Source organism: Lutra lutra, chromosome 9 (assembly GCF_902655055.1).
Source record: "Lutra lutra chromosome 9, mLutLut1.2, whole genome shotgun sequence".
NCBI lineage: Eukaryota > Metazoa > Chordata > Mammalia > Carnivora > Mustelidae > Lutra > Lutra lutra.
Genome location: NC_062286.1, coordinates 29,371,767 through 29,389,166, shown reverse-complemented (window position 1 = coordinate 29,389,166; position 17,400 = coordinate 29,371,767). Strand labels below are relative to the sequence as shown.

The window sequence follows — 17,400 nt, the reverse complement described above, 5'->3', positions numbered from 1 at the left end:
TGAAAAGCAATCTATTAACCATGAAAATAAATCAATTATATTTGTCAAAAGAATGAAACATATTCATTAGCTATACTGTGGAGTCTTTGGTTACAAAACAGATTAAAGCAAAAGCTAATGTAAATGTGAATACATTCTAAGATACGAAACCTTGTCAATTTTATCTCTAATAGGAAACTCCTATACATACTAAACATATTTAACAGCATGGAGATTAATACAACTTTCAAGACAGACCTTAAAATCTTTAATAATAAGAAAAAGTATTTTAAATTTTCTTCAAGTTTGAACATTTTAGAATGGTGAAGCCTAGCCAAAAAAATCTAATATACAAGTAAAATTAACAAAATGATCAAGGCAGGCTTTCAACTTGGTTTTTAGGTACCAAAATAATGTGCTTATCTCAATAGCAAATTGAATATTGCTATTCTATGGTAAGACATGACTTGATTCTTTACTCTAAAAGGCCTAAATTAGTAGGAAAAGGAAATACTATTTCTGTTTTTACAAACATATTTTTAATTCACTTCCTTTGAAGAGAAATGTTCCTCATTCTTAGGAAAAAGGGAGAAACAAAACCAAAAACCATGCTGAAAGATTAGGGTCATTAATTTAGCTTTGCCTAATACATTGTGTAACAACAGCTACACCCAGTGGCCAGAAATAAGTAGTGAAGCTTTGCAGCTATAATGTTAGGGTAAAAGGTAAATTTAGAAATAGGGATTTTTCGATTTATTTACGGTTGTAGGGTAAGGGTTATCTTTCATTACAAATTGTTCTAAAGAAACACTCAAGAATTTTGGGGGGGCAGATGCCTTGGCTCATAAGCTTGAAACAACTTGAAACATGAGTTCAGTTTTTAGAAGTAGCTAAAATAAAACTCAAACCAGAGAGAGAACATACAGATACTTTATTGCTCACCTTTCACACAAAGCACACCTCCAGCCATTTTCTTTCACAGCTTGACAATGTTTATGTATACAAAAACCCAGCAAGAAGCTTCATGTCGGTTTCAGTAAAGGAGAATGTAAAACATCAACTCAGCCAGGCTTCTGTTTTCTGCAGCAATAATAAAGGGCCTCCTGCACTAAGCAAAAATCTGTCCTCTTACTTGGTAGTGCATTTCTTCCATTACAAAAAAAGTCTCCTGCCCAAGGCAAACTAACTTGTGTTTGCTGAGCCAGTGGTATTAACTCGTGCATAAAACAAATTTCAGTTTGCTGTTTCTTCTAACAGATTTCAAGTAAAAATAAGGTTTAAGGAGGAACTTGTTTTGAATGGATGCAGGTCAGTCTGAATTGCTATACTATATAAATGCCTACATGTACTATAGGTTCACAACTTAGTTTTTGCTTTTATAATCTTTACGGATTTTGGCCATGTTCAAGGTTTTCAGAATTGAGCATATGGTACAGTATTCCATCAAAAGGATAAGGCTACTGAATGTGCTATCTGCAGAAGAGCTCATTTAATAGGAACTGACTTAAGAGTCTATCATGAAGCAAATGTGGCATAACCTCTCTGAATAAAAAGCCAATCAGGGCAGAACTGTGCTTGGAAAATAGGTGTTAGAATACTTTCAGGAAAACACATACAAATGGACTGTTAATATGAGGAAAGTTTCCTAGTTGAAAATCTAAAAAAATCTAGGAGAATCCTCATTTCCAAAAAACCCCTTTTTGAAAACTACTTATTCAAGTAATTTCTTCCCAAAAAAGTATGCATGTTCTGACTGTGGAATTAGTCTACTGGTCAGTTAAAGGCAATTTTAATTACCTTTTAAAAAATTCTTTATATAAAGGAGATGTTGTACGTGTTTCTCAAACAAACTTCGTTACGTAAGTCCTTTAAAAAAAAAAAACAAACCCACAAACAAACCCAACTGAACTGAATGAAGACCTACAAATACGTATCCCAAGCAGGAATCTGCCTGCCACCTGTGGGCTCACATTAATTCAAAATTGATGCTGGACTCAGGATTCTGAAACTAAGTTTCTATTACTTGAGCTCTAGCAAAAGTATAAGGTTTTGTAGCCTCAACTAGTATAATGTCTTCCCTGTCCAAATCCAGAATGATTATACTGATAACCTCCATGCTGGAAGTGCTGTTCAAATTGTCCCCCTTGGTGATAATTCTGGCTCCCCCTCCCCCCCCAACCTCCTCCCTGGCCTCCACGTCCACCTCGGCCTCCTCGACCCCCTCTCCCTCCACGACCACTGCCTCGATCATTATGGTGCCCACCATCTTGGTATCTATTGTCCTGCTGATATCCACCACCCTGGTATCCACTTCCTGTATATGTTGATGTTTGGAAGCCACCATAACCACCGCCTTGATAGCTACCACTGTGGCCACCACCATGATAGCCACCTGGCTGGAAACCCGAATCTCGATAACCACCATCTTGGTAGCCACCTCCTCCTCCACTCCCTCCATCTGTCCAGCCTCCTTGATGTTTATTTCCTCTTCCTCCCCCTCGGCTACCATGGTCGTAGCCACCACGTCCACCTCTCCCTCCTCCTTGTTCATGACCTCCTCGTCCTCCATATGAGGAATGTTCATAACCACCTCTCCCTCCTCCTCGGCCTCCTGCTTGCTGCTGGGGGCCATCTTGCCTTTTCTGCCACGGTGGCATCTCTGGAGGTGGAGGTTCAATTTCATTGGGTCTACCTCCTCTGTCAGGCACCCTGCCCATCAACACCTATGGGATAAGAAAACTATTTTAAACTACTGTATTTTATAAAGAGAAATGAATGTATCTGAAAGAAAATTAAAGGTACTTCAATCACCTTATTGATGGCACAGGCAGTCTTTTCTCTTATAGAGCCACTGCTTGTCCTTAAAATCTTCGACAAGTCTTGTCTTGCAGCCAAAAGGTGGGCAACAGAAATAGTACTTTTAGGAGACAAAACTGAACGTTTTGGCTGATAAACCTTTGCTAATTTCTCTGTCTGACTCTGTTGAAACAAAGTGTTCAAAGACAAAAGTCAATTTTCAAAATGACAACACTGTTTTTTTGTTGTTTTTTTTTTTTAAATTTAAGAGAGAATGAGAGCTAGAGAGAGAGGGGGCATTCTTTCTTTTCTTTTTTAAAAAGATTTTATTTGAGAGCGAGAAAGAGAATGAGAGGAGAGAGGTCAGCGAGAGAAATAGACTCCCTGCTGAGCAGGTAGCCTGATGTGGGACTGGATCCCAGGACTCCAGGATCATGACCTGAACTGAAGGCAGTTGCTTAACCAACTGAGCCACCCAGGCGCCTTACAGAGGGAAAGGGCATTCTTATAGAGGGAGAGAGAGAGGGAGAGAAGCAGACTCCCCACTGAGCAGGGAGCCCAGTGTTGGGCTCAATCCCAGGACCCCAGGATTACGACCCAAGCTGAAGGCAGACGCTTCATCAATGGAGCCACCCAGGTGCCCCAGAAACACTGATATTAAATAAGCTAAAGACTCCAAAATGTCTGATAATAATAGTTATTAGGCTTAAGATGGGAGGATAAAAGTTATACTCACCATTGTTCCTACCTAGTCAAGAAATACCCTAAGACACAGCTGTTAAGAACCACAGTATTACTGCCTCACTTGCTGCACAGTATCAAGTAGACAGTTTTTTAGCTAAGAGGCGCAGACTCTTGTTTTTGAATGATTGTTTCTATCAAAGATAACATAGGAAAAGGACAGCTCTTTCCTACACAACGGCCATAGGAGAGAACAATTTGCTCCTGCTGTTGTTACTGACTAGCTGTGAGATCTCGGACAAAGCCTCCCATTTACTGGTCTTCAGTTGTTTTGTTTTGTTTTTCACTTGCAAAATGAGGGGAGTTAAGACTGATCTCTAACACCCTTTTCCAACACTGAAATATTATAATTCGGTAAATACCTTCCCCAACAATTTTGCAGCCAAACAGGGCTGTGCCAAGGTTTAAAGATTTTAGGTGAAAATAACATTATTTAGGAGAACTACATAGGGCACTTGGGTGGCTCAGTTGGTTGGGTCAGGTCGGCTCAGGTCATGTCTCCGGAGTCCCGGGTTCGAGTCCCACCTGGGGCTCCCAGCTCTGTAGGGAGTCTGCTTCTCCCTCTGACCTCCCCTCTCAAGCTCTCTCTCCCTCTTAAAAAAAATAAAATCTTAAAAAACAAAAAAACTACATAAAAATTTTTTGGGGAGTCAAAAAAAAAATCTGTTTTCAAACATGAATGCATTATTAAGGGAACATATAATACACAAATGGACCAACCTTCCCATAAGTTCAAGGATTAATTCCATTTCAGGGTCCTAAGGATGTGCAGTCATTTGTACCAATTACTTTCTGCTCACTGATCATATAGTAGATACTTAATAAATACTTGTTGAATGACCAAGATCTTTACCTGGATTATCTCATCTAGTCTGAAGTAAAACTGAAGTCTTACTAGATTCTCCAATTCTCTATAACTATTTAGTAATATCTGGTCTTGCTAAATCCAGTATTTCTAATTTTAATTAGCAAATGAAACTGTTAGCTTTAAGTATAGTAAATGAGGAATATAAAAATTGTTTTAGTAAAAAAAAATTATTTTAGTGATATTTAGTCTTTTAGTGATTTTCAAATACTCTGTTTCTCTTACAAGTAAGTCCTCCCAGTAGGGTCTAAAAGATATCATTTTGTTAAAAAATATTAAAAAGTGAAAAATAATGTTTTCATTATTCCTGGAAGGCCGAAAGAATTGCTACTCAACAACTCACTGAAGGAAACTTCCTGTGTGTCTCCTATGCATTTCTCTTTAGTCTTCACTGTATCTAACCTGTGCTATGAATGTTTAAGTCTCATGTCTATAAATATTCTGCACTTTAAAAATATTTACTATGGGGTGCCTGGGTGGCTCAGTGGGCTAAGCAGAAGCCTTTGGTTCAAGTCATGAACTGAGGGTACCGGGGATGGAGCAGTAAATCATCAGGCTCCCCGTTCCGAGGGAGTCGGCTTCACCCTCTCCTTTTGCCCCTCCCCCCAGCTTGTGTACTCTCTCTCAAATATAAATAAATAAATAAATAAATAAATAAATAATAAAATATTTAATATGTACCTTAGCTCTGTCAGACCAGCCAAAAGACTGGACAGTGACATCCAAACGTTTTATTAGCAGCTTTCTCCGAACTTCATATTCATTGGCTATGGCTTGGTTAATTGCTTCTATCTTTTCCTAAAAAGGAAATTTGAAAGACCAGTTAGAATTTAAATGTGCCTGACACACTGTTTCAAAAGGGCAGAGACCGTGTCTCTTTTATTCATAACTGATTCCCCAGCACTTAACACAAAACAATTTACTTAATATACTACTAAAAGTTATTATAAGTTGATTAAATAATAGGCTAAATAATGCCTCAAAACATAATAAAGATTAAGTAGAGAATTCTTATTTAGCCTTCCCATAATTTGCCGTGTGAAGTTGAGCCCAATGACGTTTTTGGCTTGAAGGCAACCCATTTGGCAATTAAAAACATACTGAACTTCAATTTATTTTGACCAGCTATGTGAAATATTTACAAATTATGAGGTAAGTGTTTCTAACCTTCCACAAATAAAATTATTCTGAATAAATCTTCAGATTCACAAAAATGGAGTCTAAGAATGTCCACCTAGGAAACTACATACACCTAGGAAACATAACCTCAACAGCACAAACTGTGTCAACATCATGAGATAGGTTAAGTGGTTCTTTACCAAGAGTACTCAAGATGACTGCTACTCACCCAGTGGGCTGGTCCCATTGGCTTCTTCAATAAAGGCTTTCCCACATGGTTAGGTGGAACTTTTGCTAATGTCTCCTTTAACTGACACAAACACATAAATGAATGAATAAACAAATCTAAAAGTACAACATATCCTCCTCATCTTCCCAATTCCCATCATATCTTGCCATCAAAAGAAGATTCCTGACAGAGGCAAAGGTGGAGGATGTTTTGAAATGTACAGGACCCACACGATAAAGACACTCACTTGTCCCACTCCTCACGTGCCTAAGGAAGCATGATTCCTTCACTGTACCTAGAACAGTGCCTGACAACAGTAGGCACTCAATGTGTATTTGTTGAATGGATGAATGAACACACAGAAAAATATGGACTATGGATACAGTGCTGCTCCCCTATAGAGTTCAGCCAAATTTGTGCATCATGGTGTCCATCTACCCCACAATGCAAATGTACCAATTCTTGGAGTCCAGCAGATACGCATACAGAGAGTAACTCTGCTATAATAAATATCATTCTTATAGTCATTAATTTATTAAAGTTGCTTATTCCTAGTCAATTATATTTTAAAAAATCTCTTAACTATTAATGTGTGGCATAAAAATAATTCTGACTTATTTTCACATACTAGATTATGTTAGTAGTCAATAAACCTAGTTTGCCAATTGAAACATAAGATTCAAATGACTGGATTAAAAACCAAAAACATTTACATCCCTTTCTGTCCAGTCAATGAAAAGAGGGTGGTAACATTTAATGATCGAGTACTTAAAAATTGCGTCAAAGTTCAATGATAAGATTTTGAAAAGGACTTAAGTCTTCATTCTTTTTACATTATACCTAGTTTATTTCAGCTTATAAATCAAAGTGTAAATTTTCCTTTTTGAAAAAGAAACATGCTAACAAGTTAAAAAAAATAGTAAAATACTAATTTCTCTTTAAGGTATTGAGGATTTAAAACCCAAAACTCATTTAGTACAATGAATAATAAGCACATTAGGTTCCCATTAAGAGAAATTAACTTGCTTCATTTCAAACAAATGTAGGACTATGCCTTTGATACACTACAATCTGGTACTAAAGGTCTTACTTTTTTTTCAATCCCGCTGAAGAATTGGAACATAGTTATATTGGCTGGAGGTTTGGACATTCCTAGAGCAATACATATGCCTTTCAACTCTTGAAAGACCTCACTACCGCCTCCTTCTTGAGCTTTTTTTGGAGGAGTATTCACACAGAGCATTCTGGCAGCTTCTAGTTCTGAGATGAGGTATGCTGAAGTAAACAAAATAAGATTTCAAAATGAGATACAGCTACAGTTAATCATAAGTCTGGAGTCACAACTCTATAGACCTAATGATACGTAACTTTTAAAGCTGCAAGAATGGATAAAAACAAGAAAAGAAAACCATTTTTACCTGCAAATGACATAACATATAAACTGGTTCTGTAATTCAGGTATTTAATCAATATATGTTTAAAGGGTAATTTATAAATAAGTGATTCTTCTTTGAAACCAAAGCATCAAGGTAGATCACATCTAAAAATCTGGATTCTTATAACCCACTATTTAGGAACTCCAGAACAGGGGTTGGCATCTGTTAACAACTTTACAAAAGGTGGAAGGTAGCCAACTTCAACAACAGTTGGAACCGGTTTTTATTGTTTACTTCTCACCACTGACATGCACCAGTGATACAACTCTCTTGTTCTCTTACCTTCTAATACTTAGGCAGTCTGTTCAGAACTGGCATAAAATATTTTCAAGTGGTCAAAATTTAACTTACAAAAGGGGGAAGACACGAAACTCCCCAAAGCTCCTTTCTCATGGCTTCCAGTAGCCTAATGCCACTCTCTCTGTTTAAAGAAAACTTTTCTTTCATCTATAAAAGACTCTTCTCAGTATTCCCTTTCTTCCTACCTTCCTCACTCTCCCCCCACTCCTGAAAAATAGTATCAACAAAACTTTCTAATCTTTTCTTAACAGAAAATATCAATGATATCAATGTCATCCCCTCATGTGTTGATTTCAGCCAGGCATAATGACAGCTGCAGTCTGCTTCAGGTAACTGAGGGTATAAATATCCAATCTTATTCCTTTAACTTTAAAATTTTTATGAAAGGACATTTAAATTTTTATGAAAAATGGTTAAAGGGATCTCAGGACTTCAGGTTATGTGACAAAGTGAGAACCTTCTGATAACATTAGAATGATAGCTTTGGAAAAAATATTTTCTGGGCTCTTAAGTCCTATTAAAAGTTCAAAAGAATGATCAGCTTGAGTATCTCATTTCCTACACCTAAGGTGTAATGCTAGAACAATAAAGACAGCTAAGTTTCTGCAAAGGTCATTCTAAATGGCTTTGATAAAATCTTAGTGTGTTCCGTATAGCGAACTATAGGAGTTAAAAGATCAAAAAAGTAAAACACCACTGTCATGAAAATAACCACTGTTTTTCTAAAGATTTTACTGGAACATTACCACACTCATTTCCATAATCTCTATGGCTAGTATATGCTACAATAGTGGAAGTTAAGCAGTTGTGACAAAGACCCTATGGCTCACAAAGCTGAAAATATTTACTGTCCCAACCTTTAAAGAAAAAGTTTGCCAACCCTTGTTCTAGAAAATCATATGATTTAATAAACTGGTTCTCTAAATTTGGGACCACATTAACTCAGGCATCCACAAAATTAGTTCACCAATACAATACAATTACCATCAAAAAACATTATCTCTTACTGATGTGTTCAAAGTACCAGGAAGGACACTGGAGATATAATATAAAGCAAACAAAACAGATGATCTCTACTAACAATCGAGTTAGGAATAAAGATTATACGCATTCACGATGAGTAATTCTTCATCTATTAGGAACTCAGATATCTGACTTTTTTTTTTTTTTTTAACCTAAGGGAAATAATCTAACAACCAGAGAGGCAATAAATAGCCAAAACTTCTTCACCAGACACAAGAGAGTTTTTTAGCCGCCCACTCAAAGACTATTCTGTTTTACTGACAATTCAATGAGATTGGTTATTTTCCCCCTTGGAACAACATACTAAAAGATTCGAATCAGTAAGGTAAAGTGTGCTGGAGAAATAACTGCAATTAGAGCATCCAAAGGTGGCAACTGATACTTGGAAAGATGAGAAATATTTACACAGAGAAAATAAGAGAATGAGCACATAAATACTAGCACGACAGAGAATACAAACTGAGGGAAACATTTTAAAAGGGCAACAGCCAAAAGCAAAGGAAAAGAGAAGTGAATAGTGTACGTGTCCATGAACTCCAAGAGCAGCATCACCTTTAGTTGGCTTTAGTCATTCAGTTAAGAAGCAAATAGTTGTGTATTACTGAGGCGATAAATTATTCAAGTCTATAAATTGTAACCCCAAATCCAAAATAATAGGGCAGTCCTTTTAAGTAACTGGAAGGAGTCAGAGGCATTTTATAAAGATTCATATTCAAAGTGGCCTTTGTTAAGTCGTAACACTAAACAGGCCAAACTCTGAGCTCCTTGAAAGAAATTAGTTATTCATGGTCGTCAGCAAGTTTTCCATGAAGTTCTTATCTTCCTATGTAAGATAACATATCCTGAGTGCCAAATACTAGGTTTTGGTAAGCAGTGTTACAAAGGAAGAATGAGTGAGTACACTGTGGCTGAGCCAGTTACAGAAATCACACAATCTGAAGGATACTGAATGCATGCGTAAGAACAACATGCAGCAATATCAGTATTTAAAGCAGTATCTGACCTATGTATCCACCTCCCATCCTCCACAATCATTCAACAAAGGGGAAATTATGTTAAGTGACTCTGGAATAACTCGGTGCCTCAGTATAATGGCAATGAATACATTTTCTTTTTTTTTTTTTAAACTGAACCTTCAAAATGGGAGCTGTCTCGTTTTTCCGAAACCAGTACAGTTGGAAAGACAGTATTTTAAAAATCCTCTGTACTGTGTTCGTCATATAAGAACTATAATATTCATTTAACCAAAGCTTATTCTGAATGTGTCTCAGACTGCTATAAAAATTCTGAGTTAAGACTATTGGTTGTGGTTGCTGGAGAGTTCATTTAAGGCAATAAAATTTGTGAGTTTACTTACTGTTTTTCAGGGTGAAGAAAGAATAGTAGTTAGTATATAAAAAACATGGAAGGAAAGAATTTTCATAACAATTTACTTCCCAGAATGATCAGTAAGCACAGGAACAATTCAAATACTATTCTAGAAAATTTTACACTGTAATTTTGATATATTTACAAACAAAACCAAAACCTCCAAACAATTACCCAACCACAAAGAAATATCCACAATATAAAACACTTTAATTTTACTAAAAAATCTTCATCATTCCCACACTACCCTCCTAGTCTATTTTAAAATGTGTTTCCAGTCTAGAATGTTAAGGTTTAATGATCACACACTTGAACCATGGCGCTAACTTTGGTCATATTAGGTGACGCACAATAGTACCAGCAAAGTTAAATGATAGAAGAGTAGAAATTATGAAACAATGCTGCTACCAGTGCACAGGCCCTCCACTAGCTCTAAGTTGGAAATGTAATAGTTTTCTTTAAGAAGCATTCTGAAATAAATCCATAATGAAATAGTGTAACAGTTTATTAGTCAAAGAAAACATGAATAAAAAAATAATAGCTACATTCTAGTAGCCATGAACTTACTGAGCAAAAGGAGGCAGTTCTTCTGAACGAGAAGGCGCTTGGTCACATCCCCAGATGTCAGTGATAGATATGGACAGTTCATCTCCCCTAGTAGCCCACTCACCTCAAGCTGGAATTCTTCAGCTTCACTTGGGCCTTTTAAGAATTAAAATAACCTTAATAAAAATGACTTTTTCCCATTAGCATAAAAGTTATATACAAATGGAGAGTTTTAATAGTATTTTCCTAGCACAAGTTACTTTACTAATTCATCCTTTCTCACACCACTGCCAATTTTCTTAAGAAGTTTTCATTACAGGGGCACCTGGGAGGCTCAGTGGGTTAAAGCCTCTGCCTTCAGCTCAGGTCATGATCTCAGGGTCCTGGGATCGAGTCCCGCATTGGGCTCTCTGCTTAGCAGGGAGCCTGCTTCCCCCTCCTCTCTCTCTGCCTGCCTCTGCCTACTTGTGATCTCTGTCAAATAAGTAAATAAAATCTTTTAAAAAAAAGTTTTCATTACATAAGTCCTTACTTGAGAATCTTTAATTATTTCCTAATTTCTACCCATCTAATCTAATAATTTGTTTGCCTTCAAAGATTTCCTCATAACCTCTATGCTTCACCTTCCCACGCACATTGTTATAGTAGTACCTATGACATGTATGTACTCGTTACATTTTACCTCCATACATATTCTATTTGTAACAGGTCAGTCTCCCCACTGTCCCAAGAACAGTGTTATTTCCACTTCTGTGTCTTCATTTAAGTTATTCCCTGTGGCTGATATACCCTCTACTTCCCCTTCACCTATCAAATCCCACCTCTCCATCAAAGCCCATTGGCTCCTTGATAAGACCTTCCCCAAGTCCTGTTATACTCACTAATTTCCTCCCCCTGTGAGCTGCAAAGTGAAGCATTTAATTACTGTACTAATCTCCAGTTTCATTTGTGCCTAATATTCCCACTGAGATTAAAGTTAGCAAATATGACTTGGAGTTCTATATTCCCAAACATGTTAAGTACAGAGTTCATCTTGTGAACCAAGAATAAACAATGCTCCTTCTTCCTTACTATTCTGATGGTTCTCTATCACGCAAGGGCAAAAATTAACTTGACCTGGGTTCATTTTCTTTTTTCTTTTTTAAGATTTTATTTATTTGCAAGAGAGAGCACATTTTCTTTTCTTTTTTCTTTCTTTCTTTTTTTTTTTTTAAGATTTTATTTGTTTGCAAGAGAGAGCACGCACTAGAGAGAGCAACTGTGAGCAGGAGGGAGAGAGAGAGAGGGAGAAGCAGACTCCCTGCTGAGCAGGGAGCCTGATGCAGGACTTGATCCCAGCACCCTGGGATCATGACCTGAGCCAAAGGCACTTAATTGACTGAGCCAACCAGGTTCCGTGGGTGCATCTTCTCATCTGTAAAATGGGAAGGCTGTATTAGCAATGTTTTGCAAGCTGTTCTGTGAACTAAAATTCCACAGAACTCCTTCAGAAACAGCTGTGGAGGATGAGGAGAGTTGTGTAAGAAGCACTCCCTCTTAACTTAAACTAAACAGGTACACCGTTACCTGTTTTGTATGCTGGCGTCTGCATTTTTGTTTGAACAAAGGGGCTCCAGGTTACAAATAGTTGTCATCTATTAAAGGTGTTTTCACAAGTTCCTACAATCTCATAAATGTTAGGTCAAGAGGCAGCTCCCAAACTTGACCGCTGGGGTTGAGTTCTGGCGGTATCACGTACAAGTTGTGTGACCTCAGGCAGTTTAACCTAGCTGTGCTTCCTTTTTTAACATATAAAAGAGTAATAAAACCAGGGCGCCTGGGTGGCTCAGTGGGTTAAGCCTCTGCCTTCAGCTCAGGTCATGGTCTCAGGGTCCTGGGATCAAGTCCCACATTGGGCTATGTGCTCAACAGGGAACCTGCTACCTGCTTCTCTTTCTCTGCCTCCCTCTTTACCTACTTGTGATCTCTTATCTTCAAATAAATAAATAAGTTCTTTAAAAAAAAAAAAGTAATAAAACCTGCCTCAGGTTTTAAATGACTTAACAAATGGAAGCTGCTTACAACATATTGTTCAATAAATGTAAGCTGCTGCTGTCATTACTGTGACCTGACAGTGTCCTTCGTAATCGGAACTGGCTGCAACTAACATGAACACATTAAATATCCTGAATATGCAAGAAAGTGAGCTCTTCAAAATGGGATTCTGTGCGGGGGGTGGGGTGGGGAAGGGATTATGTGTATAATTCTCCATGAGGGGAAGTTAACAAGAGAGCATTTTTCTTTGTCTCCTATTGTAGGTTTACCTACAGTAGGAGGAAACCAGATGGTGAAGTGTTGGGTTCCAAGCTTTTGTCTCTTTTGCAGAGTCAACAAACTAGTGCTAATACAATAACAAAATTGGCAAATATAAAACAGTTCTCAATGCCTTATGAGATTTATCTCATAAATCTGATAGAGCTGCATCTGGTTGTGATAGACCTGACAATACATTCCTAACTTCTTAAGAAAGTGTTCTCTTTCTCCCCATGTATAACAGGATTATAATGCATTTACTTTACATGCTATATGTACTTTTGGAATCTAAGAAAAACATCCCAATTTCCAATTTTAGCCACTGATTTAAGAACTAACAAGCCAGGGTGCCTGGGAGGCTCAGTGTGTTAAAGCCTCTGCCTTCCGCTCAGGTCATGATCTCAGGGTCCTGGGATCGAGCCCCACATCCGGCTCTCTGCTCAGCATGGAGCCTACTTCCCCCCCCCTCTCTGCCTGCCTCTCTGCCCACTTGTGATCTCTGTCAAATAAATAAATTAATTAATTTAAAAAAAAAACAAAAAAACTAACAGGCCATGTTTCACAAAGAATGGAAAGTTCATATATGCTATACTTGTCTCCCATTTCTGTATTTCAGTAATGGGTCTTTTCAACCACTACAGTGTTTTAGTACTTGCACAACTATAATCTGTTTTCTCAACTTCCAAAATCACTTTATCTCTGAAAATAATGGAGGAAGAAAGTATTTGGGTTTCTTCATAAATCTTTTTTTTTTTAATTCACAAAAACTTAAAACTTCAGGTTTAGTACTAAAATGTTCAACTGACAATACCCCAATTTTACTTTTATATTTTGTATCTAAAGCTGAATGTTTACTTACTGTTAGTTGCTTGCACATTTTCCTCTAATTTACAGAACACTCTTAATTCAGACACCAGCCAAGCACAGAGTTTGGTAAACTCGGGGGAACTGGCTCCAGCAGAGACTGCCTGAGATAGAGCGCCATCTTCCAACAATGGACCCTTGTAACTAGTGAGTAAAAAATTATACTTCAGAATAAAAAAAAAAAAATCACACCTAATATTTTATACAAACACTATATACATATTATTTGTATGAATAAACAATCATTTCACAAGTTACGATAACCACTTTGCAAATTTAAAAATGTAAATAAAATTTATAGAAAACTAAATCTAAAATTTAAATTTTAATCTAATAAAATCTATTAGAAAGATAAGTTACATAACTGCATTTCCACCCTTCAAAATATACATATTTAAGAATTATATATACTACTAAATTATGTCAACTTCTGTACATTATACTGAAAGCTCTTACTGTACAAAGATTTTCTTAACTGAATTGAATATTAAAACCCCATTAACAAGTAACATACTGTAACATTAACAAGTGATTATACTATAGTTTATGATTTCAGAAATAAAATTTAAGTTACCTTTTCTAGAAATTTTTCCAGAAATCAATTAGGTTAGTTTTGTTTTGTTACTTTTTTTAAAAGCAAAAAACTTTCCAGTTAATCATTTATTTCCTTTTACCATATTTAATGACAGTTAAAACTATTAAGACATACTAGTACAAAAGAAATGTCTGGATTAATTTAAAAGATTAGTAATTGCTGGCAAGTTGATGTCTAGGTGAACTGGTGCATCTGAATCCTATTCCTTTGAAAATGATTCAAGCATAATACTGAAGTATTATTAAATATCCAAACATTCATAAAAGACAATAGTGATATCTAGAATACATCTAGAACTAAAGATCCTGTCATTTTCAGGGTAATTTAAAAATATATATTTTCCAGAATATTATTTTAACTTTTAAGTGAAATATTGATAAAAAGTTATTGGAGGTGAAACATTAAATATACTTAAGATAATTTGATGTTTGGAAGTATAGAGATGTTAGAGAAATGACAATACTTGATTCTTTTAAAATGCACCTATGTATTTATACACTGAATGGAATGGGAAAAAATCTTACATAAAAAGTGAGATTATTATAGGGGCGCCTGGGGGGGGCTCAGTGGGTTAAGCCTCTGCCTTCAGCTCAGGTCATGGTCTCAGGGTCCTGGGATCAAGCCCCTCATTGGGCTTCCTGCTCAGTAGGGAGCCTGCTTCCTCCCCTCTCTCTGCCTGCCTCTCTGCCTACTTATCTCTCTCACTCTGTCCAATAAATAAATAAAATCTTCAAAAAAAAGGTGAGATTATATATAGTCTGACATCTAGATTCAAACCACATATAATTAGACACTACAATAAAGACACTAGGCCTAGAAATCTCTCGTGTTACACATTTATAATTTGTTAGTTTATTCTATAAGTAGTTACTGAATTCCTACCGTGTGCCGCATTAAAGACAAAAGATACTCATTTAAAATTCTAGTATTTCTCAGTGAATCCTTTAAAAGTACATGTCAATTAATTAAGCCTGAATTTTAATGACTGAGTGCCACCAAACTAAGTGGTTAGGCTTAAAATTTATAGCAAAGTTTTCAGAAAATCTGACGGTTTACATTATAACCCATCTTGAATATTTACTTGATTTACAATTACTATAATAAACTTTTTTTTTTTTTTAAAGATTTTGTTTATTGGGGCGCCTGGGTAGCTCAGTGGGCTAAAGCCTCTGCCTTCGGGCTCAGGTCATGATCCCAGGGTCCTGGAATCGAGCCCCGCATCGGGCTCTCTGCTCAGCAGGGAGCCTGCTTCCTCCTCTCTCTCTGCCTACTTGTGATCTCTCTCTCTGTCAAATAAATAAATAAAATCTTTAAAAAAGAAAAAGAAAAAAGATTTAAGCACTACCACTTCTTTTCCCCAAAACTTCCATCAGGACAGCAAATGACTTAATGGGCAGATCTGAGAACCTGACGGTGTCCCTTCCTAAAGAAAGGTTCCTCCAAAGGTTTCCATGTCATGGAAAAACTTTTGCGGAGGGTTTTGATAAAGGACTTGTCACTTTATAAATATAGCTAGCTAAATCTATCTATCTATATTTTGGACACCATTTACCTGTAGACAAATATTTAATCACACAATTTGTTTCTGGAAACACACTTGGACCAAGAGATTCTAAATTCTCATTTTTGGGTTTTTATCTTTTTTTTTTTTAAGGTTTTATTTATTTTACAAAGAGGGAGAGAGAGAACAGGAACACAAGCAGGGTGAGTGAGAGAAGGAAAGCAGGCCTCCTGCTGAGCAGGGAGCCCATACGGGGCTCCATCCCAGGACCCTGGGATCACGACCTGAGCCAAAGGCAGACGCTTAAGGACTGAGCCAACCAGGCGGCCCTAAATTCTCAAGTTTTAAAGAGTACACTAATCTCAGTGACCCAGTGAGGTAAAAAGCCAGCTTCTAGGTACTAAATTATGGTTGGGTAATTGTCAGAATAGACGAAATACACAACAAACAGGTAGGGACTTGGTGGCTGAAGATGCCTCATAGAGTAAGGGCTAATGGTGGCTCGACGACGTACTGTGTCACTGTTTAGGAAAACAGCCAGTGAATGGTTCCCATTAAGGTGGTGACAGGTGAGGTGCATAAGAGAGCTGGCTAGCGAACAGAGGCAGACATGTGGCTCAGAGAAGCCAGAGTGCATGCAGAGATGACTGGGCAAAGGAGATTTTTTTGAGAGAAATGGGGTGGATTAGGAATACGGGCTTAAGAGAGGAGCAGGAAGTTTGGAGGACAACTAGGAAAAAAAGAGAATCAACTTTAGCAACCTCTACAGTGAGGAGGTAGGGCAAGAAGATGGGGAGCAAGACGAGAAGCTCAGGGAGGGGGATGGCAAGAACGCAGAGCCCAGACAATGACACGCATGACTGACAAACGCTGCGGGTAACTCGGCTGCAGGGAGCACACAGCAGGCCTAGGGTCGTCGCTTTAGGAGAGCCCCGGCCCGGCAGGGCTGACAGTGGACGTGGCATTGGGGTCCCAGAGCCATAAGGAGGAGACAGTCAGGAGCCACCGGGTGCGGCGTGCAGAGACAGGTGTCCCTGACTGGGGCGGAGGACGTGTTCCCGGGGGCCGGCAGTGTGAGGTTTAGGAGACCCGTACCCTGGCAGTCTTACCCTAGATCTTCCAACGACTCCAAGATGTCAGTCTCCATGAGGTCACACTCCATGCTACTGTGGTATTCAAATTTCCGAGTCGTCAGGGTCCCCTCTTCGCCGGCAACGCGTACACTCGCGCATGCGCTGCTTCCCCGGAACTTCCAAATCGACAGCTGGCGCCTCAGCCGCTGCACTGCGCATGTCCCGAGCGTGCGCAAGAAACTCGGTCCCGCCTGCCGCCCCACCCCTGCCGGCTAAAGGGTTGCAGGGCGATACCGTCTTACACATGCGTAGTACTGAATAGCGAAGCCGGCGGCCCGAAGAAGGGCAGGAGGACTGGCTGCGTGGCAGATGGGCGTGGGGACTCACACCGAGGGGGAGCGCTCTAACCTCTCTTAATTGGGTGTACGCATGTGCGAATCTTGGGGCGAGGCGGGCGCAGAAAGAGCTTGGGGAGAGGGGGTCTCAAGACGTGGTGGGTGTTGGCTGTGGAAACGGAGTCTCCGGATATGTGGGAGTCACCCGAGTGGGTCCCCGCCGCGTGCTGGCGTGTTCTCGCCTGAGCTGTGGGTCGTGCAGAAAAGGAAAACTCCAGTCTAATTTCTTAGGACAGGCGGAGACTGGCCAGCGCCGAGATCCGCAGATACCATGCCTT

General features: G+C 38.4%; 1 protein-coding gene across 1 annotated transcript; it reads right to left on the bottom strand.

Moving 5' to 3' along the window:
* Positions 1-889: 889 nt before the first annotated feature.
* FAM98A (family with sequence similarity 98 member A) lies at positions 890-16,921 on the bottom strand. The gene is made up of 8 exons (XM_047745973.1): positions 16,764-16,921; positions 13,554-13,702; positions 10,424-10,558; positions 6,820-7,004; positions 5,730-5,810; positions 5,063-5,179; positions 2,791-2,958; positions 890-2,702 (listed from the first exon to the last, which is right to left on the bottom strand). The coding sequence occupies exons 1-8, from the start codon at positions 16,814-16,816 to the stop codon at positions 2,037-2,039; spliced, it is 1,554 nt and encodes a 517-aa protein (XP_047601929.1). The 5' UTR covers positions 16,817-16,921; the 3' UTR covers positions 890-2,036.
* Between the last annotated feature and the right edge of the window lie 479 nt (positions 16,922-17,400).